The sequence below is a fragment of the Oryza brachyantha genome, chromosome 5, assembly GCF_000231095.2.
Source record: "Oryza brachyantha chromosome 5, ObraRS2, whole genome shotgun sequence".
NCBI classification, from domain to species: Eukaryota; Viridiplantae; Streptophyta; class Magnoliopsida; order Poales; family Poaceae; genus Oryza; species Oryza brachyantha.
This window is the reverse complement of record NC_023167.2, coordinates 19,043,492-19,056,370: the sequence shown is the minus strand read 5'-3', so window position 1 is coordinate 19,056,370 and position 12,879 is coordinate 19,043,492. Positions and strand designations below refer to the sequence as shown.

General features: G+C 40.4%; 1 protein-coding gene across 1 annotated transcript; it reads left to right on the top strand.

Annotated features, from left to right (window-relative positions):
• Window positions 1–7,035: 7,035 nt before the first annotated feature.
• On the top strand, window positions 7,036–11,030 carry LOC102711352 (protease Do-like 1, chloroplastic). The gene is made up of 8 exons (XM_006655540.2): window positions 7,036–7,567; window positions 7,642–7,764; window positions 8,507–8,678; window positions 9,515–9,552; window positions 9,654–9,852; window positions 9,952–10,104; window positions 10,564–10,698; window positions 10,792–11,030. Exons 1-8 carry the CDS (start codon window positions 7,059–7,061, stop codon window positions 10,867–10,869), a joined length of 1,407 nt encoding a protein of 468 aa, XP_006655603.2. The 5' UTR covers window positions 7,036–7,058; the 3' UTR covers window positions 10,870–11,030.
• Window positions 11,031–12,879: the final 1,849 nt, after the last annotated feature.

Here is a 12,879-nt window from a genome sequence, read left to right as displayed (position 1 = left end):
TTTACCAGTAGCAGCAACCTCGTCTCCATAAGTTTTCATCTTCCCAAAGTCAGGGTTCCCCTTACCGTGCAAGCCGTCAAAACCACGGTACCGCGCTCCCGCGGATCCTGCACGGTAATCGTAAAAACCACAAAAACCGTGATGAATTTGAATCCAAAAAACTTTAAATTTAAACTCGTGCGGTTTTCGCGGCTTACCACGCGGTTTGCCGCGGTTACCGCGCGGTAAGACGCGAAAACCGCGGTAACTACTTGCTGGCACAACACATGAGAACAGCGGTTACCGCGGCTTACCGCGCGGTTTTTGTAGCCAAAACCGCGGTTACCGCGAGAAGACTGCGGATGTGATGTCAAATAAAAAAACTTTAAAAAATCTAAAAAAATACATGAAAATTAGGAAAATATTTTGTGACTATATTTATGATAATATGATATATTATAGGGAAAACAAGAAAATTTCACATGACATTTTCTAAATTCTTGATATTGCAACATACAAACATACACCGACGTATCACCCTTCACCAAATAATTCACTCCAATAACAAATAACGACAACTTCATTTTGATTATTGCGTCACAACTATACCTACTACTCATTATTACAAATAAAACTATTATGTATGTACTAGATGCACGTATAATTTTTCTCTATATATATTTTTTTCATATATCCATCATTGTATATTTGTATTTCAACATTATGTAACCAAGTGTCTAGTGTAAATTAATAATGACTCAACACAATATATTCTTGACCATATTCCTATAAAATATTACTTGCAATAGGCTATTTTTTAATTTTGTTTCCCGAAATACTCGTTTATGATTTTTAATTATACCGGGAATAATTTTTTTTCATTAATTTCTTTGACAAAACTACATAGTATATCAACATATACAACATATATTTTTTCATTAAATTTCCTCATTTTTTTTAAATTCTCCTTAAATTTAAACTCGGTTACCGCGGCTTACCGAAACCGTGCCTCGGCGGAGGGCACGGTTATGGTAACCGCGGTAACGCGAACCCTGCCCAAAGTACTCAGAAACAGACATGGTACCTTTGCTTGTAGTTTGGAGGACGAGGCGCACGTTGAGAGTGCGAGCATGAGATTGAGATGAGAACATCTCACTGATCGCGCGCCATGCTTGTGCCGAGGATCTTGATCCCGCCACTTGATTGAGAATGTCTCGCGACAACGAGGAAAGGAGGAAGCCGAGAACCTGCTGATCGGCTGCAAACCACTCCTCGTATGTTGGATTTTCCACCAGCTTGATCTTTTCTTCTTCTTTCTGCTCAATTTGAGCAGCCGGCGCCACCTTCACGCCGGTGAGATAGCCCTCCAGCCGTGCTCCTCGAACGGTCGCCAAAACTTCCGCCGACCAGACGACATGATTTTGCTTGGTCAGCTTCTCGGAGATGTGGACGCCGAAGAGGGGATTGCTGGCGGAGTTGGAAGAGGAAGACGAAGCCATGGCAATCTATGTCGATGGCTCTGATACCATAAAAGATTTCTAATCTAGGGTTAACACCGGCGGTGCGGTGATGCGTGTTGATTAGTCGCACTAAACGGCGAGGAGGCAAATACATATATATGCGTGTGCTGTAGATAGATTAGCCGAAACCTAGATACCTGAATACATAACAACCTTAGCTAATCTGCCGGCCAATCATTATCCTGAGCACACACGTTTACATGATAATAGAGATATATTCTAACAGGTGCCCTGAGCAAGATCTCCCACCACGTCTCGAGTCCTCGACTTTACGGGGATTATCTCCGCGCAAATCGCCGCCATGTTGCGATTGATGTCCTCGGCTCCTCACCAGTGCGGCGGTGCCACATCTTTTAACTGGCATCGTCCGGATACAAATCGGGTTCAGACACCGAGTGTACGTGTTGAAACTAATTCATTTTCTTAAATCCTTTTGATAACATATGAATGACTAAGAGGCTAAAGCATTTCTATAAGGTTCTAGCTAACTCATGAGTTATGAATAACTAAGAGGCTAATACATCTTTTGAAGCCTCTAGATCACTCATGCATAGTTGAGAAGCTAGTTTATTTTTTGAAACTTCTAGTTAACTCATGCTTGGCTAAGCATGAAGCAAGGATTAGTTAATAGTTAGAAAACTATGAAAATATCTAGAAAAGTATAATATGTAGCATGCTTAAAAGACAAGGTCTAGAACAATCTAACTAATTGTAGAGTAATCTAATCTAGCTATTCAATATGTTGGATGGTGGCCTATAAATAGCCACTCAAGGGTGACTGAAGGGGATGTACTCTTGCACATCAAAGTGAATGAGAGCTAGTTAACCATATACACCCAAGCTTCCCTCTTTAGTAATAAACAAAGCAAATCAACTCCTCTATTCCCTTGCTCCTAACCAATTCTATGAAGTAATTAGTTCCAATAGTGCGTACATTACCGGGTCTTCTTTTTCTTCGTCTCGGACTCAGAGGACGGAGCCACAGGACGCGCGCGGGAAAAATCCAGAGATGTCAGTGCGAGTCCGCTTCCGCCGCTACTCCATCAATCAAATGGAATTGATGGGAGACTCTAATCCACACACGTGCGCGCATGTACCTTGCCACACAAATTGCTCCAAGTAGGTGTGAGTTTTTGATCTATCAAGCGATTACACAATTATGAAGTGATAACACAATTCATGGTCTAACTCTCGTACCGCCCTCCTCGTCGTCCTGCGCTGCTGCAATTTTGAAGTGATAGGATGTTACTCGAATTGTTTGACTATAAGAATTGTCTGCTTACGCCGCCGTCCAAGGGTGCGGTGTCAGATCCCTAAAATCTTGGACCGCATGGAGAGATCAATTTCTTACACCGTCGCCTCGCCGGTCACTGCTGTCGCTGGCGACCGAGTTGGTGCCTACTGCCTGTGCTCTCGTTGGTAGCGTCGGTTGCCGAATGGGCCGTATCTGTGGCTTAGCTGAGCCCGGCCCATTTGAGATGCCTTGTTGTGGAAACCAAAGATATTGGACCAAATGGAGTTCTTCTTCATCTACTATGTCTCTCTTCTTTTTGAAGACGCACGCTCTCTCTCTCTTCGCGCGCGCGAGTAGCTTTGCCCCTCATCTTCTCCAATCTCCGACCACCATTGTCGCTGCGCCGCTCTGTTATGTCTTCTCTGACCACCACTATTGTTGTTTCGACCGATGGAGGAAAGAGATTCTGCAACCTCTCTAGGTATGCTCTTTCTGTTCTTCTCCTCCCTCTTCTTGCTTGAGTTCTTGATCTTTACATCCTCTCGTGTTTATTTGTTTCTGTTCTTCAATAGAATGAGCCTCTTGCTTCTTTTGCCTATCTCATTTCTCTTCATCTAGAGAAATTTTGTAGCCGTCGTTCTTCTCCCCCACCCCTCTCTTCTTTCTAGAGTTCTTGATTTTTCTTTCTCTCATATCTCTATGTTTATGTTCTTCAATGTAACAGGCATTCTTGGCTTCTTGTTTCTTGGCCTTACTCGGTTATCTTTATATAGAGCAGAGTTGGAGCTTGTTATCGGGATCTAGATCCAGCTATGATGTCTAACACTATTATCGACGAGATTGTCCATGACCGACATACCCTTTTTGTGGTAAGCTTATTAATCACAATGCTCAATTAGCTGTCGGTTTCTTCCTGTAAATCTTTCTTCTTTAGTTCCCTCTTCTGAACATATATCAGAAGAATCAGTCAAATTCCTAAGAATATTTTTTTATTTTTTGCCAAGCAAAGAAGCTCCAAATTTACGTACAAACCTCGAAGTGGACAGATGCTACCTTTCCCCTCCAAATTCAGATAGAAAAAATAATACATAAATTGGCATGTGCATTTTGATTACTTACATTTCCGTGTCTACAAATTACAAAAGAATGTAAGAAATATATGTTCCTGAATAATCCTGATGTACAGTGCACTGAAAATATATAGGAATGTTAATATGCACAACCTGAAAATTTATGTTCCTTGCTTTAGTGTCTATAGAAAATAAAAATATGTACATCATAAGGTCTTGCTCTAGGCAAATAATTAACCAAGGCCGTATACTTTGAGCTAGCAAATAAAATTTGCATGTTCCCCAGAGATTATATGACAATATGTGCAAGCCTATATGTGTGTCTTTAGTTTTAGGCTTATGAAAACTTCAAGCCACAGATGTGATGTGGTTTATGATGCAATGTAGTTATGTAAATGTTTTGTATGGTTTATTTAAATACTACCTTACTTCAAATGGAGAATTAGTAACTTGTAGCAAATGTTATGGAAGGCTGCCATGTTCTGCATGTTACTCATAAGAAGAATCAAGTTCAATTCTAGCAATAATTCCATGAAATCAACTCTTGCATATGCTTTTAGGTGTGTACCTATGCTCTCCTGAAAACAATTCCTGAGCTCAGAGTTCTCGTAGATGATATTCCTCACTATAGTTTTGACATTGGACATACTGGAGGTACTATTTTGATGCCTCTGTAGAGTATACAACAAGATCAACATTCCAAATGCAACTCATCGGATTGATACCATCCAATTATGCTATGTGCTTGTGCGTATGCGTGTGTGTGCGTGTGTGGAAGAACTAGTCACCAACAAAATGCAAATTCTCCGCCTAGCTTCTACAACATAACCGCATCTGGAACACAGATCAGTTGCAACAACGCCAATGGCCAAATGAATACTTTTGACAGCTTTGCTTCCGGAACCTTGAAACTGCAAAACAACTTTTCAAGGAATGCCATGTAATATGACGGATTTGGAATAACATACTAAGCAGGGTAAGATGCCCAAACCTCAGACTAGACGACGACTGAACCTCGACAATGAATTTTGGACCATCGCAGTCAAGACAACACCCAAAGAGCTCCAATGTGGCGTCAAGTTCTTAATAACTCTGGTGTCATGGAAAATCTGCAAAGAGTGCAATAACAAGTTGTTCAACAAGGACACACCAATAAACTGACTAGTTAATTGTATCCCAGAGCAAATTTTGCTTTGGTGCATCAGTGGTGCACAAGGGCTTTCGACCCTTATGCCCTATCAACAAGGAGCGATTGTGTTAATAATATGACCTATGTTTCTAAAGGCATCATCTTACCGCCGCTTGTAGTCCAGTGTCCCGTTTTCCCCTTCCCCATCTTGTAATTCTCTTGGCTCCAGCACAGTGCACCTTGTATTTATTTTTCACCTTCTCTTAATATGAATACACCTCGTTGGAGTGTCAAGCCCTATTTGTTCAGCTTAGTTTGTAAGGCAAACGAAAGTATGCCACGTAAGATCCACTCGCATGTACAGTAATTGTTCACTTTTTTTTTTGCTTCTACTTATGTTTATATGCAAAAATTTGAATTCGATTTTTGGATTTTTTTTTTCACTAAATTTTATTCTCCAGACTTAGCTTTTAGATAGCTAAGAATACATATATAAAAAAATTATTTATAAATTATTTTTCGGTTGTAATATGTCGTTTCATTTTTTCATGAAAAAGTCAAACAAACACCCCCCATTGTGTTGGGCTTTCTTTACGATAGAGTGGGCCATATGGTCATATGGGCAAGGTTTTTTCTCCTTTTTTCCTGTGTTTGACCAATTTGAAAGCTATTTGATTGAACTCAAAAGTTGAACAAATTTGATTTCGAAAATTGTGCGATAGTCTTCTCAGCAGAAAAGTTTTATTTCAAATTGGAAAAACCAAAGTATTGTTTCTAATAAATTTCAACCTTACATTGTTATTGATTTCACCCTTGGTTGGAGCTTCTCTTGTGAAGACTTGTTTTGGAGTTACTAAATGTCCCTTATTCTTTTACTAGCAATATACCCGTGCTAACGCTACGGTCTAATGTAATAATGTAAATAAGATATTTTAAATGTAATCATATATAAACCAAACATTTGAACTTATTTGCATATCTGGTGTTATTCTCTTCACAATCAACATAATTATACCATCTTATTATTACTCACCTTCAAACGATAATGTAACCACAGTATGTGCACACCACAGAAAAACACTCTAATCAAGCAACATTTTTAATATAAAATTAATGAATGAAACAAAAATATCATAAAACATGTGCTACTGCTACAGATCAACTGTGAAAGTGGCATTGCAACAGACATCTGCCAACATACATATCTGCTACGGACGACATTAATGTGTTGTTAGCCATAGGAGTGCTACTGCGCCAGCTGCCTACCAACACTCATTGTGGTTAAGAATAATGTAGACAACAATGTAATCTGCCAATCTTCGGTGATTCGGTGAAATAGTTTGTCTTATGTATAGAAACTCTCCTAATATAGAAATAGTATATCAAATATTATCCATCATAAATTAGTGATCCTTACATAAAAATAATTAAATATATAAGATCTAAGAAGGAAAATTCTTAATTAGTGCTCCTTCCATAATATGTTATCGACTTTCTATATTAAAGGTTTATGTTAAATGTAATCATTTAACTGCCATAAGGAAGAAAGATGTAGATCGTTGAACCGCTTACCTATGTTTTATACCGTCATATATGTCAACATAGGTACCGTCATATATGTCACATAATGATAATGATGATGAGTAAAACGAGTTGGTGTACTATAGGGTAGGGTAGATGTTTCTACTTCTAAAAGACTTATTGTTTTTGTCTAGAAAAGACTCTTCATAAACAATAATTACGTAGTTTATCATCAACTATGGATGGAACTTTATCACTGTCGTTGAATTGGTGCAGCGGGTATTTCCTTGATTTTAACCAAATAAGACATGATATTTCGATTCAAGACCTTTCTAACGATATAGTTATAGCTTCTTTACTCTATTTAGAGTAAAGACCAGAGTAAATTATATTTTCTAAAAAAAAACTAGGCATACGCAGCACGCTGCGATATGTGAAAACAGCGCTGCGAACCGCGATCAAATTCAGATCATCTGCTGAATTCCATCCAAAATTCAAACTCGAACAATCTCGAGTCATCCATGAATCTACGATCCATGGGTGGACCACGAGAAAAAAGAAGCAACCCGAACCAAGGCGAAGAAGCCGAAACCGAACGCGCGACCATGACAGTAGCGCGCGGCATATCATCCACACATGCGGCGGCTGCTCCCCCTCCACTGATTCCAACCCTTCCAATGGCCGCCGCCGCCTCCACCTCCGCCTCTTCCTCCGCCGCCGCCGCCGCATGCTTCCTCTCCCCGTCTCCCCCGCCCCGCCCGCGCCATTCCCTCAAACACATCGCGTGCGCCGCCGCCAGGTCGTCGCCGGGGCCCGGGCCCTCCTCCTCCTCCTCCTCCTCCCGTTCCCTCGCTCTCCCTTCGCCTTTTCCGTGGCCGTGGCCGCGGCGGCTCCGTGACCTGCTCCCCGACGAGGCCGGCCGGATCCTGTCGTCCGCCTCGGGCTCCCTCATCGTCGCCCTCGCCTCGGCCGCGCTGATCCTCGGCGACGCGGGAGCGGCCTCCGCGTTCGTCGTCGCCACGCCGCGGAAGCTGCAGGCCGACGAGCTCGCCACAGTGCGCCTCTTCCAGGAGAACACGCCATCCGTCGTCTACATTACCAACCTCGCCGTGAGGTAGAAATCGGTTCGTCCTTGTCAGCCTGCGGCTGCGTGTCCTGAATTCCTGATGCGATTCGGGGTTGCTGTAGGCAGGATGCCTTCACGCTGGACGTGCTCGAGGTGCCACAGGGGTCCGGGTCGGGGTTCGTCTGGGACAAAAGCGGCCACATAGTCACCAATTTCCATGTCATCCGTGGCGCGTCAGACCTCAGGTTTGTTCAAATGGCAGGTTGCTCTTGCCTTTTTTTAAAAAAAAGAAAAGAAGATAATAATCAAAATTCGAATCATAGTTCTCAATTCTGATTCGAGTAGATTTTATGGTGCTTGATGAATGATGATTAGAATGGGAATGTAAACTGCTGAAGAATTTCAAGAATAGACAGGGTGGAAGGAGTTGAAGCACCGCAAATGGATGGCTACTAGGGACTCAAATAACAGTTCAGTGAACTATAAAGATTTCCTGCTACTGACCCATTACCCAATTGCCACCTTATTCCTAGTTCAATATGTTCAGAGGTCCTATGATATAGATTAGTTATGGTTGTTAATAGGATTTTGTTTTGAAGCTTTGAAATGATTATTATTTTCATATCATTTTCATTTTGTACTTGAACTATAATTTAGTTTTAGTGCACAATAATTCATCCTTGAATCCGACGATGCTACATGTGCTTTTGTTTCTGCTAAACTGCATTTTTTATATTGTTAGTGTGCTGGGTGCACTGTCCTGGTAATGCCACAGGTGTGAACTTACTGAAAATGCAGTGTTGCTTATAGAACTAAACATCCACCAAAGACATTGCGGTACATGCAATATTGCCAGCTTACTGTGATGCAATGCATGCAGTTTTGCAGTAGTGCACAATGATTCTACCATTTGGATGAATTGTTATGACATAATAGCCTCCAATGGTATCATGGCGAAGTGAAGTTACCGCTACTAGTTTTATGCAGGGTCACACTTGCTGATCAGTCAGTGTATGAAGCTCAAGTTGTTGGATTTGACCAAGACAAGGATGTTGCTGTTTTGCGTATTAAAGCACCAACGGAGAAATTAAGACCTATACCAGTTGGTGTGTCAGCAGACTTACTGGTCGGTCAGAAAGTATTTGCCATAGGGAACCCGGTGAGTGGTTCTTACCCCAACTGTTTGGTTAGGTTATCCATTCATGAGAACTGACATATAGTTTAAATAAAATTATCCTAGCATACTCTAAAATAAACCTGTCAGTGTTTTCTTACTTGAGATGCGTATCCCCGATCAATGTATTTCCATAATTCAACCTACATTTCTGATCAGAGCTGAAACAAAGAAGTCACCCTAGCAGTTCATGAATAGTCTGCTATAGTAAAGAAAATATAATATAGGAAAAAAATCCACCTCTGGCCCCTCTACTACGAAACTGGTTATTGTTGGTCTCTCAACTCTTGAAACCGTCCGTATTTCATCCCTTGACCTAAACCGGAGTGGTTTTTTATGACGTGGCACCATGTGGGGCATCCTAGTAAAGATAAATAGAAAACAAGATTGAGATGTAGGTTGTAGTATTTTCTTCATTTCAGCTTTACTTTGTTGTTGTTTATTATTGATTGATATGTTGATCTTATCACTATTCAGCCACATGGACTCCATGTAGGAGCCATGTCACTGAAAACCACTCCGATTTGGACCTTGGGATGAAATGCAGACAGTTTTATAGTTGAGGGACCAAACTTGGACTAAGACCATTGTTGATGGACCAAAGTGGACTTCTTCCTACAACATATGCTAGAGACTATTGTAGAAAAAAAACAATACAATAATTCATTGTGAAAACAACAAATATACCAAAAAGATCTTATGCCTGTATGGCATGCATTGGTGATATTTTGGGCGAGGTTTCTGGTAGTTATTTTCTATTATACTTGCATTAATTTACTGATTACTATCAGCATTAACATTGTGTGTCTATGTTTATGCAGTTTGGTCTTGACCACACTCTTACAACAGGAGTTATCAGGTATAATGTTGTTTAAGTAAACTGATTTGTTTTTTGCTGATTCATGATGCAATAGACCAATATATTTCTTCCTTTTTCCCCTGTTGAACCCTTTGCTGCAGTGGACTGCGTAGAGAAATCAGCTCAGCTGCAACGGGGCGTCCTATACAGGATGTGATACAAACTGATGCTGCTATCAATCCTGGTAACAGCGGTGGCCCACTTCTTGATAGCTCAGGAAACTTGATAGGTGTAAACACTGCTATATACTCGCCTTCAGGAGCATCATCTGGTGTTGGCTTTTCCATTCCAGTTGATACGGTATGCCACTTGACATAAATACACAACTAGTTTCATATTTTTTTAAAAAAAATTATTTTCGATTCTATTATTTTCAACACCTCTTTTGAACATATTCAGGTTGGTGGTATTGTGGATCAGCTTATAAAATTTGGAAAAGTAACAAGACCTATTCTGGGGATAAAATTTGCCCCAGATCAATCTGTAGAGCAGCTTGGACTAAGTGGAGTGCTTGTCTTGGATGCTCCTCCAAGTGGACCAGCTGGAAAAGCGGTATTGTCCATAGAACTTTTTTGCATGTTTCCTGTAAATTGTATGGGCTTAAAAGCACTGCTGTTCTTGCACTAGACATATTCAGATCATATGTCAGTTTCGGCTTACTGGTGTATTACTTACCAGGACTCTTTTTGAAAGTACTTACCAACGTAATATAGGCACCTACGTTATTACTCCACAACACCATGGGCTATGTTGATCAATGCTCTCTTGTGTGTTTTCAATTGTCACTAGAAATAAGGACAGCTGAAACAGATATAATAGTGATCATTCATTTAACAAAAAGGCTAACATTATGTGAGAACTGTTTGATATAACAATTCCTTTTTGTCCCTTCTGTAATATAGGCACAGTATTATCTCTGAATGTGTTCCTGTTGTACAAGACTAGCGCAGCTATTTGCTTTAGAAAATGACTAGTGCGGCTAAAACTTACACATCTTATGTTGTTTGCTAGGGTCTGCAATCAACCAAGCGGGATTCATATGGTAGGCTTATCCTAGGGGACATAATTACTTCTGTGAATGGAACAAAGGTAACAAATGGAAGCGACCTGTATCGGATTTTGGATCAATGTAAAGTTGGAGAAACGGTAAGCTTTCAGCTTTCATGTGTTTGCAATGAAGAAATTTTTGTGATTGTTAATGGCTCAGACGCTCGGATACTTGTGTATGTTGTGTTATAGGTGACCGTGGAAGTATTGCGTGGAGATCACAAGGAGAAGATCCCCGTGACTCTTGAACCAAAGCCAGATGAATCATAGTAAGCTACCTCCATAGGCTCCATTGTACTGTCTGTATGTTCACATAGGTGCAGAAAAATGGAAATATACAAGCCATTAGCATTTTCGCCTACCACGGAATTTCACTGTACATAATTCATGCTTGTAAATTTTCATGGCAAAAAGAAAATCCAAATTGGTTTTATTTCCTTGTGTCATTCATGCTTCCGGTGTAACCGTGTAACCTCTTCGTTAGAGATGTGTCATCCATGATGTATCAGTTTTCCTGTATTTTGGTGAGGACCATGCACAGCAGAGACTGTACGGAAGCCCCTCCTGGTTCGTAAGTCTACTGAAGATGGCCTACTGTATTTACAACTGCATTCATCACTGGGCCATCTATGAACCTGCAGGTTGATGGTCGTGTTGATCTCACGTATCGCCTAAAATCCTTTTTGACCATGGAATGCATGCAGGTTTTGTTAGAGAAGTTGGTGTCATCCAAATACATGTTGTACTCTGCAGTAGCATGGAGATTAATGTGATGGGTATGTTGGTGATGTTATAATACAGCACACTGTCAACCACACGCGACGCTGTCGTGGATTTGGGGGATCCATACAGTTGCAGAGAGACAGGACTGACTAAGATGTTTCTGTAAATGCGTAACCATCAGAAAAGTCTCTGAAGATAGTTTGCCTTCATGATCACACCTCTCCGAAGGATTTTGCACCAGAAGCTTCAAAAGATCTGTAAGCAACAGCTGAAAAGGATGCAATGTTTTTATAAGGAAACGCACAACACCCAGCAACAAAATAATAATCATGTAATAGAACGATCCAGGTACTACTTAAGGACAGCATTACATGATTAAGTTATAATTTATAACAGAGAATATATAAATAATTGCCAGTACGAGGATCTGGAAAGGAAAATCCTAAGATTTTTAAGTACTCACGTCGGTCTAAAATGCGTCTATCTACAATCATGCATTCCAGATATTTGAATCTAGTGCTAAAATATAATGATATTATTCAGGTTACTACTTATCATATAAATCACTTTTGTTAGCTAAATAACCTTAAAATATTTTTATTTTAAGATGAAGGCAGCAGTAGTATACGAGAGTAATCTTGGTGCTCAAGACAGGCGTCAGGTCCATCGATCAGTTCAGGGCTCTGGGGCTGCAAGGTAAGTAAACCGTCACATTCCCAATTCAAGTTGTGATGGATGGATCATATCTGACTTAATCAAAGAATACATTAACATCTTAATTGCATCTTTAAGTGCAGCAGAGGTAGAGGTAGGATGTAATCAGCAAACCAGAGTAGCTAGCACCTAGCAGTAGGACGTCCTGATTGATATTCCCGCGTAGTACTCTCCGTTTTACGACGTAAGTTTTTTTTTAAGTATTGATTAGATTCATATAAATACTAATATAAATACTAATAAATCTAAAAATATATAAATTATATGTATTTATCAATAAATAAATTTAGATAGTATGTAACTTCTCATCGCGGCCGTACCCCGTTGCTTTGCCGCGGGCGAGAGATGATGCGACGACAGGCCTGGGCGCTGACGAGTGAGCAGGGAGCAGGTCGATCGGTCAAGCCGCCCCCTTGGCCCCGGCTGTCGCGTGCAGAGTCCACTTCGCATTCAACGCTGTTAGCTATGGTGCGTATTTTTTTTTGTTTATTTCACGATAACCAGAACGGCATATTTATAAATAAAATAGTTTTTTAAAATATATATATATATATGTGTGTTTAGCATTCTAAAAAGTTAAGGTTAAAAAATAACTATAATAAAAAACTTCTAAAATTGATGATTTAAAATTTGGTTTATAAATACGAGCATAAGCGAAAATACAAGTGCGTCGGCTTCGCATCGGCCGCTCAGCGCGATTATCACCCACCGGTTGAGTTGATTCATTGATTGATTGATTAATTGGAGGCTTGGTTGCTAATCAAACGTGGTCCGACAGACGGAGAGAGATGGCTAACAGAGACGATCGACAAGAGATAAGCACGGGAAGGAGCAGGAGTGTAG

What these genes read in the sequence shown, in the direction of transcription:
- LOC102711352 (XM_006655540.2), top strand. Translation starts at nt 7,059, where the DNA reads ATGACAGTAGCGCGCGGCATATCATCCACACATGCGGCGGCTGCTCCC. An exon ending in TATTTGCCATAGGGAACCCG is followed by an intron (nt 8,679 to 9,514) that starts GTGAGTGGTTCT and finishes ATGTTTATGCAG; the next exon opens with TTTGGTCTTGACCACACTCT. An exon ending in TTTCCATTCCAGTTGATACG is followed by an intron (nt 9,853 to 9,951) that starts GTATGCCACTTG and finishes GAACATATTCAG; the next exon opens with GTTGGTGGTATTGTGGATCA.